This window comes from Epinephelus lanceolatus, chromosome 15 (assembly GCF_041903045.1).
Source record: "Epinephelus lanceolatus isolate andai-2023 chromosome 15, ASM4190304v1, whole genome shotgun sequence".
Classification (NCBI taxonomy): domain Eukaryota; kingdom Metazoa; phylum Chordata; class Actinopteri; order Perciformes; family Serranidae; genus Epinephelus; species Epinephelus lanceolatus.
Genome location: NC_135748.1, coordinates 9,476,655 through 9,498,837, shown reverse-complemented (window position 1 = coordinate 9,498,837; position 22,183 = coordinate 9,476,655). Strand labels below are relative to the sequence as shown.

Genomic DNA, 22,183 nt, shown 5'->3' with positions numbered 1-22,183 from the left:
GGTAAAGATGTGAAAATCAAAGCATGCAATCGTTTTTTTTTTCTATTACACAAAGGTTCATGCTTTACAATGTTGAGTAAAACCAATTAACCAAAAACAAGACCAGAAGAATTGGGTACACAAATGACACATTGAGGAAAGAGGATTAAAATGTTCATTGTGAACATAATTGCTCTGCTTGGCAAAATGTCAATGCTCTTCTCAATTCCAACAGACAAAATCTGGAATTGCTTTGCTGTACAATGAGGAGACCAACAATACCTATGATGTCTGCCTGAAATTGACCAAAGAGGTATTAACCATACAGAAGCTGGATGTGGTTTGCACAAGTGGAAGTGAATCCCAAGTAAATGTAAGTGCGCCCGAGGGCTCCAGACTTGCATTGTAATTCTTACTGCATGACTCCGGAATACTGTTTCAATGTTCACAATATCCTATTGCCAATAAGAAACTCCCATTTTCTAAAGCACAGAACTGTTGTACTGAGAAGACAAGCGACTGGCGGTCTGGGCTTAAGCATCAAAGTAAGCACTAAAGTTTTGATTATGGAGAGACTAAAGTGGAAATGACAAAGGCTTTGGGTTGCAGAGATGACTGTTTGTCTTAGAAAGTAGTTTTGGCAGCAAATATCACCAGTGAAACTCAACAACGTTCATCTTCATCTCTCTCTCCTGCTTTTCAGGGAGGCGCAGAGCACAACGTGCCCGTGGTTATTTCAAAGATTTTTAAAGATCAAGTAGGTAAGAAGGTGTTGTATTTCACTACTGCAATGTGGACTTGAAAATGGTTTTCAATGCAGTGTTAAATGTCATTAATCACGTTGATTATGGAAATGTTAATGAAATTAGAAAGAGACACTGGTTATTTTACAGGTGACATTTAAGTTGACTATGAAACTTTAAGCATTTTGAGAGCATCAATAATTTCTTGTAGAGATAAGCTCTGGGTTAGCACATAATCAAAGAGAAAATCAAAGAGAGGAAGTGTCAGAGGAGTGAAGAGATTGGTTAAATTTGGGACGGAGCGGAATAGTTCAAGATTTTAACATGCAATTTTGCATTCTTTCCAAGAAAGTGAGATGATGATTCTGCTATAAACTGCAGCTTTAAAGGGTGTACCCCAGCAATTCATAATTACATTTCCTCCAAATTGGGAACATTTGTGAGAGAATACAATAGTCCAGTCAGAATTGTCAGAGCCTGCTTCTCCTTTTATTCAAACACAGAACCATCTTCTTGTGGGCCTCCCTTTCTTGGTAAATGCTCACATCTCTCAAACCCTAGTTTGTTATGCAGACTTTCTGCTATAGATTTGTAGTCTCCACACCCTGATGACATTATCAGCGTTATTTTCTCAGACTTTAGGAAGCTCTCTCCAGTAGGGGTGTAACGGTACACAAAAATCATGGTTTCGGTACGTACCTCGGTACACAAGTCACGGTTCGTTTTTTTTTCGGTACAGTAATGAAAAAAATAGACAACTATTAAATATCTTTTACTTATTGGTAACCTTATTAAAACATACCACCACAGCAGTTCTCTTTTTACACAATTTTTGATTGAAACAAATATAAAATCCTGCTTTTTCACATTGTTTGAATGAAAATAGAAACATAAAAGTGAAAAATAAAATCCTGCTGTTTTTTTAACACATTTTTTGAATGAAAAATATAAATATAAATTTCTGCTTAAACAGTTTTACTAGGAACTTAGTTAGCTTTCCCACTTTGTTAAAGTGCAGTAAACAAAACATGCTTATATCTAAAGTGCAGCTTAAACAATTTTACTCAACTCCAATGGCGTTGGTTATTTCTTTAGCACGATGGTCAGGGAAACGCTCTTTCTTTTTAAACGACGACGATATCGTAGTTTGCACCAGATTGCTTTTTCTAGTCGTGCCGGTTAACGTTCAAACTGGGGTGGTGTCGCTTTAGATGTGTTAGCATGTTAGACGTGTTTCCAAGTACATACCCGACCGCTGTTCTGCAGTGTCGGCACACTGCTTTTGACTTGTCAACTTGTTTATTTCCATCTTCGTATTTTACCCTGAAACCAAAGTGTTCCCAAACGGAGGACTTAAGGTTTGCGGGTGGGTCTTCAGGTTCGTCAGGCTCACTTGCCATGTTGTCAAAATGCGAGAATGCGCTGTACAAAGTGAAAGCGGAGATTTACGGTTGGACTCGGTCCGTCACTCAATTATGTTCGTCGGGGAACTAGATATTTTAAATGGTTCGGCTCGCAAAAACGGAATTAAAATAAAACAAAATAAAATAAAATAATATCCTGCGCCCAATAATTCGGTACAGGGTCTGCCGAACAGAAAGTCACGTACTGAACGGTTCGACACAAATACATGTACCGTTACAGCCCTACTCTCCAGAGCTACAGACGATATACAACTGCACATGCTGAGTAGTATTTTTTATGATGAGTAAACTGGACTTCATGTGTAAAATCTGTGCCAATTTATGCTACTTTAATATAGAGCTGGAGTCAGGAGGTGTTTAGCCAAGCTTAGCATAAAGACCCTAAGTTCCTAATGTTTTTTTTTTCTACGTTCAAGATAAGGCCATATTTACACGAAAACAATCCACTGAAAACAGAATTGTTTCTCATTTTCGTTTTGAAAAAAGTTCTGCCTTTAGACGACAACGTTTTGATAACAATTGCCGTGCACATGGATCTGCAAAAATGACCAAAAACGCTGTAGTATACATGCCAGGCCAGTAGTTGCTGGTGTGACTTCGTAATGAAACAACACGCGCCTGGGCACATACGCTTCCTTCTACAGAGCGGCAATGTATAAACAAATAAAATGGCAACCGCACGAATGTTTGTCTGGACGGACGACGAGGTGGAGTTGCTACAGTAAATCTATGCTATGATGGGGAAGCGTTGATAAATTCAATAGGGTGAGCAGCACAAACAGAGCTTGGGAGTCTGCCATTGTTGTTGCGATGGTCGACTTTCTCACGCATGCCTAGTGACTGGAAGCGTAATGCGCATGTGGGAAAAGTCTCCGTTTTCAGAGGAACTGCATAAAGCAAGTTTACATGACAATGGAGACGGGGCCGTTTCCGAAAAATTGCACTCTGGAACCTGTTTTCAAAACGTTGCGTTTTCAGGCACCCAAAACGCTGCTGTCGTGTAAACGATCAGCCAAAAGGCAAATAAAGTTTAGCGTTTTTAATCGTTGTTGTATAAACGGGACCTAAGATGAAATCAGCTCTTGACTGATTTCTTTATATGGTCATCTGCTCCAGGCACCCTACTGCAAGTTACATATAACATATATCTGTCGATCTGTCCATCTGTCTTATTCTTGTGAACTTGATATTTCAAAAATGTCTTGAGGGAATTTCCTCATATTTGGCACAAACATCCACTTGGATTTATGGATGAACTGATTAGAATGTAGTAGTTAAAGGTCACCACAACGGTACATATACAGTACAGGCCAAAAGTTTGGACACACCTTCTCATTCAATGCGTTTTCTTTATTTTCATGACTATTTACATTGTAGATTCTCACTGAAGGCATCAAAACTATGAATGAACACATGTGGAGTTATGTACTTAACAAAAAAAGGTGAAATAACTGAAAACATGTTTTATATTCTAGTTTCTTCAAAATAGCCACCCTTTGCTCTGATTACTGCTTTGCACACTCTTGGCATTCTCTCCATGAGCTTCAAGAGGTAGTCACCTGAAATGGTTTCCACTTCACAGGTGTGCCTTATCAGGGTTAATTAGTGGAATTTCTTGCTTTATCAATGGGGTTGGGACCATCAGTTGTGTTGTGCAGAAGTCAGGTTAATACACAGCCGACAGCCCTATTGGACAACTGTTAAAATTCATATTATGGCAAGAACCAATCAGCTAACTAAAGAAAAACGAGTGGCCATCATTACTTTAAGAAATGAAGGTCAGTCAGTCCGGAAAATTGCAAAAACTTTAAATGTGTCCCCAAGTGGAGTCGCAAAAACCATCAAGCGCTACAACGAAACTGGCACACATGAGGACCGACCCAGGAAAGGAAGACCAAGAGTCACCTCTGCTTCTGAGGATAAGTTCATCCGAGTCACCAGCCTCAGAAATCGCAAGTTAACAGCAGCTCAGATCAGAGACCAGATGAATGCCACACAGAGTTCTAGCAGCAGACCCATCTCTAGAACAACTGTTAAGAGGAGACTGCGCGAATCAGGCCTTCATGGTCAAATAGCTGCTAGGAAACCACTGCTAAGGAGAGGCAACAAGCAGAAGAGATTTGTTTGGGCCAAGAAACACAAGGAATGGACATTAGACCAGTGGAAATCTGTGCTTTGGTCTGATGAGTCCAAATTTGAGATCTTTGGTTCCAACCGCCGTGTCTTTGTGAGACGCAGAAAAGGTGAACGGATGGATTCCACATGCCTGGTTCCCACTGTGAAGCATGGAGGAGGAGGTGTGATGGTGTGATGGTGTTTTGCTGGTGACACTGTTGGGGATTTATTCAAAATTGAAGGCACACTGAACCAGCATGGCTACCACAGCATCCTGCAGTGACATGCCATCCCATCCGGTTTGCGTTTAGTTGGACGATCATTTATTTTTCAACAGGACAATGACCCCAAACACACCTCCAGGCTGTGTAAGGGCTATTTGAGCAAGAAGGAGAGTGATGGAGTGCTGCGGCAGATGACCTGGCCTCCACAGTCACCGGACCTGAACCCAATGGAGATGGTTTGGGGTGAGCTGGACCGCAGAGTGAAGGCAAAGGGGCCAACAAGTGCTAAACACCTCTGGGAACTCCTTCAAGACTGTTGGAAAACCATTTCAGGTGACTACCTCTTGAAGCTCATGGAGAGAATGCCAAGAGTGTGCAAAGCAGTAATCAGAGCAAAGGGTGGCTATTTTGAAGAAACTAGAATATAAAACATGTTTTCAGTTATTTCACCTTTTTTTGTTAAGTACATAACTCCACATGTGTTCATTCATAGTTTTGATGCCTTCAGTGAGAATCTACAATGTAAATAGTCATGAAAATAAAGAAAACGCATTGAATGAGAAGGTGTGTCCAAACTTTTGGCCTGTACTGTATCTCATTCTTGTGAATGTGATATCTCAAGAAGGCCTTTAGGGAATTTCCTCAAATTTGACACAAACGTCCACTTGGACTCAAGGGTTCACTGATTAGAATTTAGTGTTTAAAGGTCACTGTGGCCTCATAAACATGTTTTTGGCCATAACTCAAGAATTTATAAGCCTATTATGTAAACATTTCACTTAAATGTCTAATAGGATAAAATGATGAAGTAATCACATTTTTAACCAAGGTTAAAGGTCAGCTTTGCTGTAACATCATTATGTTATGCTAAAACACTCTTCTATTCAATTGCCATTATTCAGTGCCATAACTTAGTAACAGATGGGGAGACGCTGGCTTAGATACTGAATTGGTGACCCTAATCTTGAATAGGTGTTGATTGAAAAGCTCTTCATTCATCCACATTTTTAGAATTTGTGGCTTTCTTGCACAACATTCATATTTAAAGCACTATTTAATGTCATGGCTTCATAAGAGTCTGGACAGACGTGAAACTTGATTGGATGGCAGTGGCTTAAAACCAGGTAGTGGTAATTCTAGTTTGGCCATTAAAGCTTATGAACATGTTAAACTAGAAACCATAAATACAAGTATGAACCTGAAAAATATCCCTTTAACCTGCACATTAACATGAATGTAAGATCAGCAAACATATGATTGTACTGTTTGGTAAATGAGAGTCCCAATCCTGGCAACCGTACTGACACGAGAAAGCTGCACACAATCACTGCAGCCAACTGTGGTCCCTTTGGAAACTTTTGACTCCACAGCATGTGTTTGTAATGATTGGCCCACTGGCGTGCCAGTAGGGTTGCAACAAAGTGAGATTTTCATGGTACAATAACTGTTTAAGAAAATATTGTGGTATAACAGTATTACAGAATTTACATTATTACCAATCAGAATGACCCTTACAGGAATAATCTCCCTTTAGAAAATAGCTAAAATTAGGGGAGATTCTTCATCCAGTTGAATTTTTTTTCAATAGATAGCAAATATACACCCTATGATAACCTTCAACTGTTATATCACGGTATAACTTGAAACCAATATATTGCTGCAACCCTACAAGCAAGTAGGGGTGGGCGATATGTCCCTAAAATAGTATCACAATATTATTTAGACAAATTAGTTAAAAAATAAAATGAAATTTAAGAAAATAGAATCACAGCAAAATAAGTGATATAGTGTTACATGTCAACGTAACAGTTTACCTTCAAATATTCAGTAAAAACTAAAATGATCTCTCTTATTTCTTTAGTCTGTAAACAACAACATTAACTCTCACAGAGTGAGATTCAGATTCTGTATACAATATTAATTGTTCAACGAAGTAAAATCTACCAGAAATTACACATTTTAACAGCTCCCAAATACAAAAAATGTACCTGGGATCTATATATATATATATAAATCAGCAGATGATTTCATTCTCTTTTAGCAAAATCCTAAATAATTGAATGTTTTTTTTTCTCTACCTGGACCTTTATGCTGTCATTACTCCTCTAATCATCATGCTGTAACCTGTGACAGGCTGTTATGTTGCCATAACTATTGCACATTCACATGTATGTAGTTTTATGTCGAGCCGTGAGCGTCACATAGGTTTACATTACCAAAGGTTTAATCACTTGACAACACTGACTCCCATGTGCACACAGTTAGAGAGGAGAGGTAGAGGAGACGCTGTGTTGCTGCCCAGAGGAGCCGTTGACTTTGTTCCCTCTGAGCGGTAACTCGCTAAAAGAGTCTGAGAAGTCCGGGGCTGTTAATAAAACATTCAGGCAACCAGGCCTAATGACGCCTCAGTTTCTTCCATACTGCTGAAACCACCATGGAGTCGGTGATAAATTCGCTTTTAGCCATGCTTGTTCCCATGGGAAACAGTATGACGTCGACATGTCAACAAGTTGAAGTATTATGGGTATCACAATGTCACTTTTTCATATGATATTCTTGTATTATTATGAACAAGATGATATGGCACACCCCTACAAACGAGTGAAGTTTAATTAAATGAACAAGATACATGGTGTTCTTAAGTCATCTTAAGAGGTGTTGGGTTTTGTGTTTCTAGTCTTTGTGCTAAGTTTGGCTGAACATATCCTGACTCCAGCTCCATGACATGAGATTAGTATCGAGCCTCCGTTCTAATGCTCAGAAAGAAATCAAATAATCTTTTTTCCCCCAAAATGTTGACTTGATATTCCTTTAAAACTAGTTCTAGTGGTTGGACTGTTTATGTACTCCTACTGGCAGACACTAAGTCAAAAAGTAAAAACTTTTCAAGGAGGGAACAGTTTGCTTGAAATAAAAAGGAAAAGAAAAGTTGTTAAAAAAAAAAAGTGTGAAAAGAAACACTGACAGGAAGTAAACAGTCTCCAGATTGGAAGAGTAATGCACCCATGCTGTTAGCTAGATGGAGGAGAAAATACTTCACTCATGCTTGTCAGGAAAATTGTAAGAACTGATGACCTCTGACTATCCTGTTAGGATGCAGTATCACAGCATCATGTGAGTGAATCATTTTCCTGTAATTTGTCTTTTTGCCCACATCCCTCTTAATACCTTTTTGGATATGAGAGAATCATGTCTTCATATCCCCGGGGACGTTAAGAGCCCTTTTCACAGAGCTTTACAAATCTTTTCACAACAGAGCTTTCATTGTTTCCTCCCGTGCCGCTGCAAATGAGTTTATATCCTGATTAGTTTCAAATTTCATGCTTTCCTGTGTTCTTTCTCTGAGCTGTAGGACGTTGCCAGAGATTAGACAGACAGAGACACTGATTGCTATTTCCACCACATTACCATGTATGAAATGAGCAATTATTTTCTAATGTTTTCATTAACCTCTGACACTTGACAACTGACGCCTGCAGCCGATCAGACGGGGAAGCTGTTCGTCGGGGACGCTGTGTTGCAGGTTGGTACATCGGTTCATGACTTATTTGCTTCGAGGTTGATTCAGGTCACTGCCAAGAGTGGCGACTTGTAGCATTTTAATTTCAGTCCTCTTCTGTTTTGGCTGAGTGTATTTTTTTATTAAGGAAATGAGAAGAGCATATTTTTGAAGTTTGAACTTCAATCAAATGAGTCTTTTAATAGTAATAGTCTCTTTGCTCGTGTGAAGACATAATATTGTGATCATAGATATTCTTCTTGAATCATAAGACACAGTTTCCATTAAGCTAATCAAATATTTCATTGTCGGATTCTGCGGTCGATTTATCGAAAGTTCACCAACATATAATAGTTTCTGCTCATCAGAATATTCATCAAAACGTCAAAGTGTTTAGTATTTAGTAATGATATTCATTTCATCATTTAAACAGTTAATTTGAATCTGTCTGGCAGGTTTATTGGGTGTGCTGTTTATCTAGAATATCAAGTAGATTCATTGGACAGCCAAGCAATATTAACACTCATATTGGAAATTAATATGAATGATATTATGAATTGAATTGCTATTGCTTGCACCTTTGGATCACCACTGTTTCATATTTATTTGCAATGACTTTATATTGTCAGACTGCAGAATATTGCATCTTTTTGCATACTTTTCAGCCATGAGAGGCGAAGCAGCAGATCAGGTGGGGTGGGTTTAGAAAACTTCTGTTTTAATATAAAATGATATCAGTGTATAACTGCTAAAGCCCACAGCCATGGACAGATTATAAGACAATGGGCCCCTAGACACAGACATGTGGAAGTCTCTATAGTGACGTTGTTTTGTGTCTCTTTGGTGTGTGTGTGTGTGTGTGTGTGTGTGTGTGTGTGTGTGTGTGTGTGTGGTAATGTTGTTTCTCTTTGTAACTGTTTTGCATCTCTGGTAATTTTGTGTGTTTTTATTGTGTTTGTCTTTGTGGTCATTTTGCATCTCTGTGGTTGTTTTATGTGTCTTTTCTGTGGTCGTTTTTTTGTCTTTGTAGTCTATTGTGCCTCTGTGATGTTGTCTTTTTGAGTCTTTGTGGACGTTATGTGTCTTTGTGGTTGTTTTGAGTCTTTGTCGTTGTTTTGAGTCTTTGTGGACGTTATGTGTCTTTGTGGTTGTATTGAGTCTTTGTGGTTGTTTTGAGTCTTTGTGGTTGTTTTGAGTCTTTGTTGATGTTTTGAGTCTTTGTGGTTGTTTTGAGTCTTTGTGGACGTTATGTGTCTTTGTGGTTGTTTTGAGTCTTTGTGGTCATTATGTGTCTTTGTGGTTGTTTTGAGTCTTTGTCGTTGTTTTGAGTCTTTGTGGACGTTATGTGTCTTGTGGTTTTATTGAGTCTTTGTGGTTGTTTTGAGTCTTTGTGGTCATTATGTGTCTTTGTGGTTGTTTTGAGTCTTTGTGGTTGTTTTGAATCTTTGTGGTTGTTCTGTCTCTTTGTGGTGTGTTGTTTTGAGTCTTTGTGGTGTGGTTATTTTGAGTCTGTCGTTTTTTTAGTCTTTTTGGTTGTTCTGTCTTTGTGGTGTGGTTGTTATGAATCTTTGTGGTGTCATTTTGAGTCTTTGCGGTCGGTCTGTGTCTTTGTGGTGTGGTCACTTTGAGTCTTTGTGGTCTGGTTGTTTTGTGTCTCTTTTGTCTTGTTGTTTAGTGTATTTCTTGTGGTGTGATTGCTATGTGTCTCTAAAAAATGGTTGTGTCTTTGTGGTGTGCTGGTTTTGTGTCTCCTTGAGATTGTGTTGTGTCTCTTTGTGACCTTTTGGGTGTCTTTGTGATGTGAATATTGTGCACTTCTTTGTGATTGTTGTTCTATTAGACTGTTTTTCTGTCTCTTAAAGGTTTGTTTGTGTGTGTCTATTAATGATTGTTTTGCATCTCCATGGGTTAGTTTGAGTGGCTGTCAAACAAAAAAAGTTAAGTCACTTCCCAAATCCATCCATGATACTAACAAGCAAGCTACCTACCACCTTGTGACTCTGGTAGGGGGGTACCAGGGGCTGCCAATCATACTCCACCCCTGGCCTCCCCTCTGGCCCTGTTCCTGCAGCAAAAGAGCATAAATTTGCTAAATTACACACTTTCTCCACTTTATAATACTTTTTGCTTTTCTACTCTCTCTTTTGGTTTTTTAGGTCAATGGCATAAATGTAGAGCCATGCACTCATGAGGAAGTTGTGAGTATATATTTCATTAACAGTTGTAAAAAGCCAACTCCCTGCTTCACCCATCCATTGCTGTTTCCATCATTCTCCCAGGTTTAACACCAACTCCCAGAGGCGATCAACATGGGGGTGCGCCTCAACAATCTGGGTTGTCATCTTGGCAGGAGGCTGTTTTGGTTTACCCTCTGACAGACTTAAAAAATTAAAGAGTAGATCGGTAACAAAAACTGCACAGAAATTGAGGGTGCTAATACTTGGCAGCATATTAATACATGGGACTTTTTAGGGGGCTCCATTTCTCTTTTAAATGTAGCTTTTCTCCTTGTTAAAAATTTCCTTTATTCCAGCCATCATCCCCGTTCTCCCACACACACATACACACACACAAGCACACACTCTTCCCATGTCTGTCAGCTGTGTCTTCTCATGCAGCCCCAAACAGCTGTTCACTATATTCACCTCCAGAGCGTCAAAACACATAATGAGCAGCTTCTCTTCAGAACAAAATCCAGCGCTTTTAATGGCAGGCTGTCACACTCGCAGCACTGACAGATGCTCAGGCTAAAGTTACAAGGGCTAACGTATAATGTTCACAAGAGGATAGTGAGGGATCTGATAGCAGATGTGCATTTAGGGTATGTAGAAGTGACCTTGCACATTGAATGTGACAGTCAGGTGACTCATTTACTCATGTATTTCCTCTCTTCTCCAAGATGCATGAGAGATAGATTTAATATTTCATTCTTTAAATCTAACCTTACTTGAATGCCTCTTTGAAATTTTGACTTGACATCTTTGAGGACGTGTTTTATATCATTTAGACATCAAATAATCAGACATTCACAGAGTGTAATTACTTTGTAGTGTGAGCTGTCGCTTTGCTGCCGCCTCTCATTAAAGAAACGCCGGCCTTCAAGTTCCAAGTTAGATGATTTAAGTGAAGCTGCTTCTGTCAAGCTTTAACTTACATATTCTTCACTCATCCCCTGGTGTATTTTGTTTGCTCAGGCTGTGTGCAGCTTGGCATGAATGTGGCTTGTTTTCATTTATGTGAGATTAAATTTTATCTGGCTGCATCACTCACAATCGTTCTCTCTCTCTCGCACTATCTATCTCAATCTAAATCTCTCTATCCCTCTCTGGCTCCTGTCAGGTTCACCTCTTGCGCACCGCCGGAGATGAGGTCACCATCACCGTTCGCTACCTGCGAGAAGTTCCATCATTTTTAAAACTGCCTCTGGGTAAGACTCCTGTAGTTTTGATGCCATGCAAGCTTACAATGAACTTCATTTCACTGAGCGTTTTTAGCAATAAAGGAATAAAGCACATTTATGGGAGGCTGTCTTTTTGCCCACCTTGCTTTAAAGCAGTTCAGTAGATGAGCATTTATTTCAGAGTATTAAATTGTCATGCTCAGTGGCCTGAGGCAAGCAGTAATGTCAGGAGCACCCAGAGCTGCAATCCCCTGCTCCTGTATTTACCTTCAGCAGCTTGAAGAGAAAACACAGACACTAAAGTCAGCCATGTGGAGCCGGTAAAAGGTGAGAAATCCGCAGGTGAGAGAGGTGAGAAAATGATCACAAGCAAGAAAATAAGAACTTGATGCAGCTCAAGACTAAAAGTAAATTGTAAATTTTGAAAGTTTGGCAGTTTTATGGAAGCAATTGGGAGGACTATGTCTTTTTATACTAAGTAGAGGAATGATGAATTACTGGACAGTGGAGGTGGCTTTTTTACCAAAGGAAGCTTCCAAAATCACAGAGTTTAATATTTATTGTAATCAGTTATGAAAATAATTGTTAAACGCAGCCTGATTGATTGACAGTGGCAAAACAGTTGACACCAAACTTCCAATATTGCTAATTTCCGATTGGTACACAGACCCATGTGGAATCATTTTTTGACAAAGAGCTTTACTCAGATTACTTGCTTTTTCCAGAGCTTTCAACTACATCTCAGTGTTTTGCTTAGCGAATAGAGTTTGCTCAGAGCTACCAACACGACAACTGAGTAAAGGAGGACTGTACGGCTATGTTCACACTGCAGGCAAAAGTGGCCCAAATCTGAAATGTGTTGCTAATATTTGACTGCTTTTTCATGCGTCCACATCATCAGATAGCCGTGACCGGAGGCATTATGTTTTTGGGTTGTCCGTACGTATGTCCCATTCTTGTGAACAGGATAATTCAGATACACCTTGAGGGAAGTTTTTCAAAGTTGCCACAAACGTCCACTTGAACTCAACAATTAACTTATTGTTTTTTGTTTTTTTTTAAGGTCAAGGTCACTGTGACTTTACAAAACATGTTTTTGGCCGTAACTCAAGGATTCACACGCTAATTATGACAGAATTTAACACAAATGTTTAGGATAAAATGATGAATGAATAACATTTTATATCCAAAAGGTCAAAGGTCAGCTTCACTATGACATCATAATGCTCTGCAAAAATATCTGGTAATTATTCACCATCATAAATCAGTATGTAATTCTGAAATAAATGCTCATTCGTAATTATTCACCATCATAAATCAGGAACAGAAAGGGAGACATTTTGTCATACTGTCATACTGATACTTAATAGATCCTCTGTGCTGCCGGGTTGTGGATGTGTGTGAAGCATCCATGTTTTAAATTATGTCGCTTCTTTGCAGCAACATCGATATTTAAATGATTGTCTACTTTCCTGGCTACAAATGAGTCTGGACAGACATGGATGTAAACTGCAACTGCAGCTTGAATGGTTTGCAGCTGCATACAACTGCGAGGTGATGATTTAAGGTTTTTCATAAGTGTGAGCAGCACAAATCACATTGGATCTGATCTTTGGGCCAATTTCATATTTAGTTCTAATTCAGATATGGGCCTAAGTTTTCTGGCTCCGCACTGGCGATAGTCCGTTCATTCATACGTCCCATTCTCGTGAATGCGATATCTCAAGAACGCGTTCAGGAAATTTCTTTCATTTTGGCACAAATGTCCCCTTGGACTCAGCATTGGACTGATTACATTTTGGTGGTCAAAGATTAAGGTCAATGTGACCTTGCATCCGTGGCATTCTTGTAAATGCGGTGTCTCACAAATGCCTTAATGAAATTTCTTAAAATTCAGCACAAATGTCCAATTTGGACTCAGTGATGAACTGATTAGATTTTGGTGGTCAAAGGTCAAGGTCAGTATGACTTTTACTGTCTCATTCTTGAGATAATATCTCAAGAACACAACTAGCAAATTTCAATGAAAAGATATGACTTTGGTGGTCGAGGTCACTGTGACTTTGGCCTCTAGTTTCCCAGGGTGGCGCAGGGTGGCGAACCCCTTGCAAAGCTAGTTTCAAGCGGCACAACCTGAGGCGCGCTCAGTTTGGTAGTTTGGCAGACCGAGGTGCGCTGAGATGGGTGTGGCGGCGCAGCAGGGGGAGGTGTGGACAGATCCAGCTTGGCGCAGTGACAGTTTCGTGCCAAAAGGCTTCGTCAAAGGTGCGCTAAAAGCTCGCCAGCTGGAACCAGGTCTACTGTCAGCGCAGGGGGGAGCGCAGCCGGTGTAAGCCGAAGTTTGGCTGACCGGCGGACAGTGCGCACATCACCAAAACCTCACAGACAGGTTTCCAGAATGTCAGGCACATTAACAATGCAATAAATACCCCAGAAACCACTATTCAATGCAACTATCTGCAATCAGCACATAAATGTATCTCTATATCGACTGTCCCGCCACATCTGATGACAGATCAAAGGGGATTGGCACCGTTTGGCACCGTTTGGCACGCGTAATGGAAACCCAACCTGATTTGATTAACACAGCTGCAAACTAATGAGTTCACATCCCTCTCAGCCAACCACAAACAGCCACATCATCAGATAGGGAGTATATATTCAGCATCTGTCATCTTAGAAAAGTCAAAAGAAAAGAAACAGAGTGAGACTGCGAGAGAGAAAGAGAGAGAAAGAGAGAGAGCGCGCACGCACGAGGGAAACGCAACATTGATTTACAATTGTGGTGACCGTGACCTCCTCCCAGGCTACCTTTGCATCATCAGCCCGTGGAGGTCTGCTCGCAGTGTCCGTATATCCGGACACTGCGAGCTTGGACCTCCCGGACCAAAACATCAGTTTCCTCCTGGGAGAAGTTTGTCCGTCTGACGCTGCTGCTGATATCTTCAAAACACCTTGAGGGAATTTCTTCACATTTGACACAAATGTCCACTTGGACTGAAGAATAAACTGATAAGAATTTGGTGGGTGAAGGTCAAAGGTCACTGTCACTGTGACCCCACAAAACATGCTTTTGGTCATAACAAAAAAAGTCATAATGCAAATTATGACAAAACTTCACACAAGTGTCTAATAGGATAAAATTATGAAGTAATGACATTTTACATCCAAAAGATCAAAGGTCAACTTCACTTAGACATCATAATGTTCTGTATAAAACATTTTTCTGGCCATTATTCAGTGTCATATCTCAGGAACAGAAGAGGAGACATTTAGTCAGATACTGAATTGATGACACTAACCTTGGGTGTCCACCTTGAAACTGTGCTGATTGTATAGGTCATCTGTGCTGTCTGGGCGAAGACCTGTGTGAAGCATCTATGTTTTCACGGAAATGGATGTGAACTGTAAGAGAAACTTGACTGATGTGTGGCAGCATTTCTAGTTTGTAATGGGACCTAATTCTGAACAGTCATGTTTGAATTTATGTGACTTTTATGCTGCTCTAGCTTGACATTGGTTACAGTTCTATGCTGGCAGGAGTCACTCTGTGAATACAAACATGGAAGACAGCTGCAGTGGAGGAAGTCAGTGAAAGGAACGTGAGCCCTTAGACCTTATTAAGTATTTGGGGTAAAAGTTTTGATGAAATCAGTTTCAGTGAAGCCATTCACATCACAATCCCACCACTCCTAGCTTTAACTCTGCATCGCCACACACCTCTGTACAGGAATAGCAGCCATTGCTCCAGCTAGCCTGGCTGTCAAAGATGACAAAATATGGCTAGTCTTGTACATAATTCCTGCAACCTGTTATTTCTACACTTTAGCATTTGGATGGAGAAAACCAATGAGATATAACATGTTAATTAGAGACCTATAGGGGTACTGGCAAGTGAATGTTTAACCTTTGAACAGAACAAGGCCAGCTGTTTCCCCTTATTTAAGTTTGTATGCTAAGCTAAGCTAACCGTAACCTAGCTCCAGCTTCATATCTAACAGACAGATGTGAGAGTGGTGTCAGTCTTCCCTCATATCTTACTTTCAGCAAGAAAGCACTTAAGTGTATTTCAGAAAATGTACAGCTATTCCTTTATAGCACAGACAAATGAGATAGCAAGCATAATGTAACTCAAGGGAACTTTACATCTGGGGCTTCATCTGTTCACAGTCATATATTGGACACAAACTGCCATACAGACTGCTGAAACACCACAAATAATTGTTATCCTCTGTGAGGTGTGAGCAAAAAGTGACTGAACATGTAAAACAAGTCATTTCAGTCTCTACCAACAAACATAACGATCATTTTGTACAGTTTACCAAATTATGAGGCGCGCACAGATGTAGAAAACTAATTAATACCAATAGACGTGCATGAATATTTATAGCTCTGTTTATAAACCACCACATTCCCACAAATTCAGACTGAGAGCTGTGAGAAATCCAGCCTTCATATCTTTGTGGGTGAGTTAACATTCATAGGAAGACATCAGTACAGTGCGCTCAGGTTTTGCTGTCGGGTGTTTGGCCGGTGAGTCGTGTTTTGTTGCCCGAGAACAAAAAGGTTCAAGTCATATTCTCTGTAAGCTTCCCTTTGTTTCATTTCACCACAGCACAAATGACAGGCGGGAGAGGCCAGGAGCAGTTTGCCACACTTTACGGAGTGTGACCGAATCAGAGAGAAGGTCCTCTAAAGCCAAGCTAATATCATATCAAAGAGCAGCATTTGTCTCTTTTGGAAGCAGTCCGTGTGATGCACTGCACGGTTTCAAGGCAGGGAAGCAGAATAAAGTTAATAATATTTAAAACTATGAGCTCGGCCTTTGTAATTATGGTTGAGTTGCAACACTTGACCCATGACTGCCGCCAAGGAGGTTGTGTTTTCTGTTTGGTTTGTTTTTTTTCTGTTTGTCAGGAGGATGATGGAAAAACTACTGGTCCGATTTTCATGAAACTTGGTGGAAGGGTGTAGCATAGGCCAAGGAAGAACCCATAAAATTTTGGTGCAGATCCACATCACAGGGTGGATACACCAATTGTTTTTCACTTTCATTAGACTTGGAATGTACAACATTCATAGTCTGAGCTGGGATTGCTAAAACACGGCTCTCACCTTGGATGTCACAAGCAACTGTGGAGGTTTCTGAGCCAAATTGGAAGCTGCCAGCAATGCTGACAGAGCTCACAGTGTTACTGGGGGTTAGCCAACCTAATCACCAGTAAAGATGTTGGCACTGTACTGTATGTTTCTGCAATCCACAGATATGTTACATTTGCATGGTATTATGTAGTGGATACATTACTTTACATTTCATTGTGGTTAACGTGTGGTTAGGTATCAGCACAACAACCATTATGGTTATGAAAAGATCATGTTTTGGCTCAAATTACCCAGTTTTGGGGGCACAATCACCGCTGGAAATGCAGCTGTGTCATCATAAAAAACAACTGTTTGTGGCATGATGCTGGCAGAAAGAAACAGTGACGAGATGCTAAAAACCACCCATGTTTGGGGCCTAAAATGCAGCTCGAAACACAGCAATGACTCTAAATCACAACTGGTTTTGTTGTTTGCTGGTCTGAAACTGGTTTGCATTGATCTGCAGCCTGGCAGGTGTTTCGCCTAGAGCCGATTTCTCATACGACTTCAAGACAGTGTCGGAGAATCAGTTTTTCTTTCACACATGTAGCATACAACAGGAGATTGTCTGTGTCAGAAGCGTTCCTACCCACTGGAAATATTCTTAGGTTTAGGTTAGGCTAACCCTTCCGGAAGAAGAGCGGAAGAGCCCTGGTTTCCGGTGCTAGGCTGTTTGTAGTGATATTGACCAATCACGTTTGAGCCAGCTGCAGTTGTTGCCAGGTTAAACGGTCCGTGCGGTGAACAGGTGGAACATAATTGGCGTCACTGCAAACTCTGAATCCATCGCAATGTTTCAGCATATTTACTTATATATAAACGGAAGTTGGAAACGGAAATTCGCCTCCTCCGCCCAAATCAAACCGGAATGCCAAAAAATGGGGGGTCTGCCCCCAGGTGCTGTATCGCCGTCTGCCGGAAATCAGACGCCGAATACAGCCGATGGGTTCCAAGAATGTAAACCGCAGAGTCTCTTGCCATTCCTTGAATTTGTCTGATGATTTCAGCTTGGGCCCTTATCGATAGAAGTTCCTGAGACTCGTCATCTTTCTAACTAGACATTTTAATTTGTTACTCTCATGTAAACGACCCTTCTTCTTCACCCTCGGATGTTTGTTTTGCGCGAGCCTCATGATAGAAACTTCATCAACATGACCTCTTGCTCACTGTGAATTCTCTGGACAATTACTTGCTCCATTCACACACTGGCTCAATCAGATAATACATTGACTTTTCACTTGGGAACTAGTAGGATAAAATCTCTTTAGTGTCCGATCCAACTGATTTGGACATAGGCATTCTCACATATAGCCCCTCTGGGTAATGTCTAGATAATTTCAAGTTTGTAGTGCACGTGTGAAAGGGGCTCCAGACTTTTCTGGGATTCTAACAAGCTAAAAAACCAAAGGTCTTTGATATTAATAGTAACTCCCCAGCTTACTTTTTTTTGGGATGGCAATCTGTCTGTCAGTTGGTTCGATAGACTGTTTAAAAACATAGGAAGGTCCGCGGACATCACCTGTTGGTTTGTGGAATCCTGTTTTGAAGCCTCAAGTCCGGCATTTTGGCTCTTTGTGATAATCATAGCTTCAGATTTTTGGTGCATGTGTGAAAGGGGCTGACATGCCATCCACCATCCCCTCCACCTCCCATTGGCAAAAAAAGTTGATTTGATATGTTTGAAATGTGCAAATGTCATGTATTTGTGGTTTGAGGAAACGTACAATGCCAACATTTTCTTCTGGGTTAGCTCACACTCAAAGGGGCAACTTGGGGTGAGAACTGGATGTTGGGAGTAAGGTTTCCGCGATTGTGCTCTCCTGCCACTGTGGGTCGGGATGGTGAAAGAAATCAAAGAACAGCAACAAACAGAGGGAGAGTGATTTCTTTGCTCTGGACGCCATTATTTCACTATATCTTTACAAATAGTTGTTTGCTGCTATAATTACGCTCTTGAGTGTCATGTATTACATGTATACATCCTTTGACATTGTGACATAGGGCATGAGGACTGTGCTCTCTGAGTGCCCTTCTAGTTTTCTTGTTTCTTCAGAGATGAAATAATAATAGACAGGACATGAAGTTGGACTTAATGTTTAGCAGTGATTCTTCAGAGGCCTCTCTGTAAAGAATGAGTCTCCTTTCTTTCTCAGGTTCTCCTGGGCTGTCCACCGATCAAAGCCGCGTATCCTCTCCTCTGTTTGACAGTGGCGTACATCTCAATGGAAACGGAAACAACACAGTAAGAAAGACCTATTTGATATCAGGTGTATTATGTTGATCTGATTGTGTTTTGATTTGTATCCTGTATGTCTAAGTTGCTAAAGGCTTAAAGCAGTATAGAAAATGTGCACTATTTACAATGATCTATATCTGTGAGGCTCATTCACGACATTAATTAAAACCTACATAATGTTATTAAAATATTTTGACATACTAGTACTAGTTTTACTTGAAAGTTGAATTAATACACCTGAATCTGCAGTCCTTTGAAAGAACCCCTCTCACTTTGTGTTAGCAGTGTGTTTTGTCAGCATGAAGAATTGCGTGTGCATACAGTACGGTTGTTAAATTGTCACTTAATCATGAAGTCCATTAGGAGTCCATTAAGACTGCCATTCATATTGACAAATTATCCTCTTGCTCAGAGAGTCTGTCCTGCACTGCCTACATGTACCAGAATGCATTGTGTGTGAGGCTTACACTAGCAAACCCTCAGATTAGGACTAGGCAATAAAGAAAAAATCAGATATCACAATACTGGGTAACCGCACATATAGAACAGCTACAACAGTCTGGTAAGTAAAAACCAGGAAAAATACAATACTTATAATATTAGAACATCCAAAATCTAAGACCTTAACTAGTCTCATATGATAACATTAATATAATATTGATATGTTGCCCAGCTCTACCTCAGACTAGCCTAGCTTTGGGACTCTGTGTGTTAACTGCACTGCTAATTAAGCTTCTTCTTATGTCCACACAATGACCATGATGCATTCCAGGACGACACAAAAACTGATCTACGTGTATCTTATGTGTGGCTTCAAAGGCTCAGGTGTTGCAGCCAGCATCTCCATCTGGCTCTTTTAACTAAGAACAGTTAGCAGATGTACACGCACATCAGCCAAGGCTGCAGTCAGTCAGCTTTCAATAGAAAGGTTTTATCTGCATCAGGACATCACACACAGTGACAGACAATCTGGAGATGATTGTGCCAGATTCCTCTTCTCATTCCAGTTCCTGCATTAGGAAATAATGACAATATAACATGATGAAAACCCTGGAGAACACAGGTGCTTTCTGTCATGCAGGCTCATACACCCCTTACTAAGGTAAAATAGGGCAGGATGATACAGGGTTTATGTGGGAATCACAAAAGTTGATGAATAAATAAAAATGATAGAGGTGTAATTTGTCCTGCCCTTACAGGAACAGCAGGAAAAGCATGGGTGAAAATTGGTCCCATTAAAAACGACTACGTTTCATTTAGGCTAGTTTCCAAGGTCCTGGTGTTTTGCACGCTGGCTCACTGGGACACTTGATGGAACTGAGCCATCGTTAATGCAATTAGTTTCACTCGTGCTTTCCTTGCTATGACAAGTCAAAAAGGTGCTGTGCTTTGAAAAAGGCAGATGAAGCACGGTCTGTAAAAGGGTCTACTCAGGCAAAAGTTAAAACACCTGTGAGGGTGGAAAACAGCGTAGGTCATTAACGCAACACTTAATGATGGGTCAGAGTAATGATATATTTCTCAGTAGAGAGGAGTGTAAGGAATTACAATTTGAAATTCAGTTATCAGCCTACATGCAGTTATTTCTCCCAGTATCATTCTGTTGATTTAATATTTTAGGGGCTAAGCTTGTTTCCTGGTTCATCAGGAGTTGGATGGAGTTGTAGGTCTTATTTGTTAGTGTGTTTGCTGTATGGCAAGCTGTGTTTACATTTAATCAAACCAAACTCATATCTGTATTTGCATTTTAGATATCCATGATAGCATCTGTCATGTCTCGAAATTGCATTACTAGTCAGAAAGGTAATTAAAGATATCCTCTATATGTTTATAAGTAGGAATGTATTTCAATACATCTTTGGTTGTACTAGTAGAAACGTTAAGGATTTAAGATATCTTTAAATCCTTAACGAGTATAAGTGGCCATTGAACATTTAATTGCTAGACCAGATATGTATTGTATTTAACAGTAATTTAAATCTTCCTACTGGAAAAGAACATTTTAGATATCCACAGTTTATTCTTCCTAGAACATGTGATGGCACCTTGTCCATTTATGTGTGTTGGACTTTTTGAATTTCTGATTGCCACAATTGTATTTCAAATATCCAGAATGAACATTGTGGGTACCTGCAATAGAATTCTTACCACTACTACTACTACTGTAGAAAAAAACGTTTTCAGGTATCTACAATCTAATATTTCCTAGTCATTATATCTGAAATAGCATTTTTACTAGTCATAATGTCAATTGTATATATCTGACATTTATCCTACTCAGAATGCATTGTTTGGATATTCAAAATGACATTACTGATACCCGGAATGGGAGTTTTCCTGTGTCAAGCATTCTATTGCCGATATCCAGAATGTTCTGGATATCGGCAATGTAGCTATAGATATCTGGAAGTGAAAACCCAATAGACATGAAGGGAAAATGTGAAATAATTTGTCGTCGGAAGAATGATGTTGTGGATATCTTAAATGCTCTTTTGTACTTTAAAGAATCAAAGATATCGGCGATATATATCCAGTCAAGCGATGAAATGTTTAAACGGCTTGCCATATTCAGTGGACAGTCAGGCTACTTTGCCTCAAATTGCTCCTACCAGTAACTCCACAGTTTGAGAATTCATCTTGTTGTTTCTTGTTAGCTTGTTAACTTATCATTTGTAAGCCTGCATTCAGGGAACATATGGGTTTTATTGAGTGTTGGAGGGTGTGTGAAACCTGTGGCTTCACTGTAAGCTTCACCAGGGATGGTCATTAGGTACCTCTAAACTGTAGGCTGGCTAAATGTATGACGCACCTTTGACAAAGTAATGAACCAAATACCAGATGATATATTATATCTAAGATCAAATTACTAATTAATTCGATATTGAGTAATAAGTAAAGTGATTTTATTCATTTTGCAAGAAAAAATAAATGATCATCAACTCGTCGCATTTTCTAGTAACTTGAAACGATGGACAAAGAATGTGTAGGGTCTAGAAAACATGACCTCTTCATCAAACTTTTTTTTTTCCCCCAGAAAGTCAGAAAGTTTGAGGCACACGTTGTTAAACCCACCCACTCTGTGTTTGTGCTGATATCAGCAGCAGAATCAGATAACAAGCATCAGTTTACAATGCACCTCACTGCATTAGTGACTGAATTTCACTCAGCACTGGAGGGCAACAGGGGCAGAAATACTACCAATGAGCTCTGTTCGTTGGCTGTAGAGACTCAATTTTTATCATTAGAGCTAGCTCAGCAGGGCTAACCACTAGCGGAGCAGCAGCAGCAGCAGCACTATCAGCTGCAGCCTGAGCATCTGCCTCTCTTTATGGACTGTGGCTCATACAAATCCGCTTCGACTTTGACATGTTATTAAATGTGAAGTAATCCATAATGTCCTCTACGCATATATGCTAGGACG

The 22,183-nt window shown here is 40.0% G+C and overlaps 1 protein-coding gene across 1 annotated transcript in view; it reads left to right on the top strand.

Annotated features, from left to right (window-relative positions):
* Window positions 1-22,183, top strand: part of sntg2 (syntrophin, gamma 2) — a 158,107-nt gene that overhangs the window by 33,531 nt on the left and 102,393 nt on the right. The window contains exons 2-8 of the mRNA XM_033642235.2: window positions 215-352; window positions 468-524; window positions 683-740; window positions 7,965-8,008; window positions 10,141-10,182; window positions 11,324-11,411; window positions 18,680-18,768. Coding sequence (XP_033498126.1) covers window positions 215-352; window positions 468-524; window positions 683-740; window positions 7,965-8,008; window positions 10,141-10,182; window positions 11,324-11,411; window positions 18,680-18,768 — 516 coding nt within the window. The remainder of the gene's footprint in view (window positions 1-214; window positions 353-467; window positions 525-682; window positions 741-7,964; window positions 8,009-10,140; window positions 10,183-11,323; window positions 11,412-18,679; window positions 18,769-22,183) is intronic.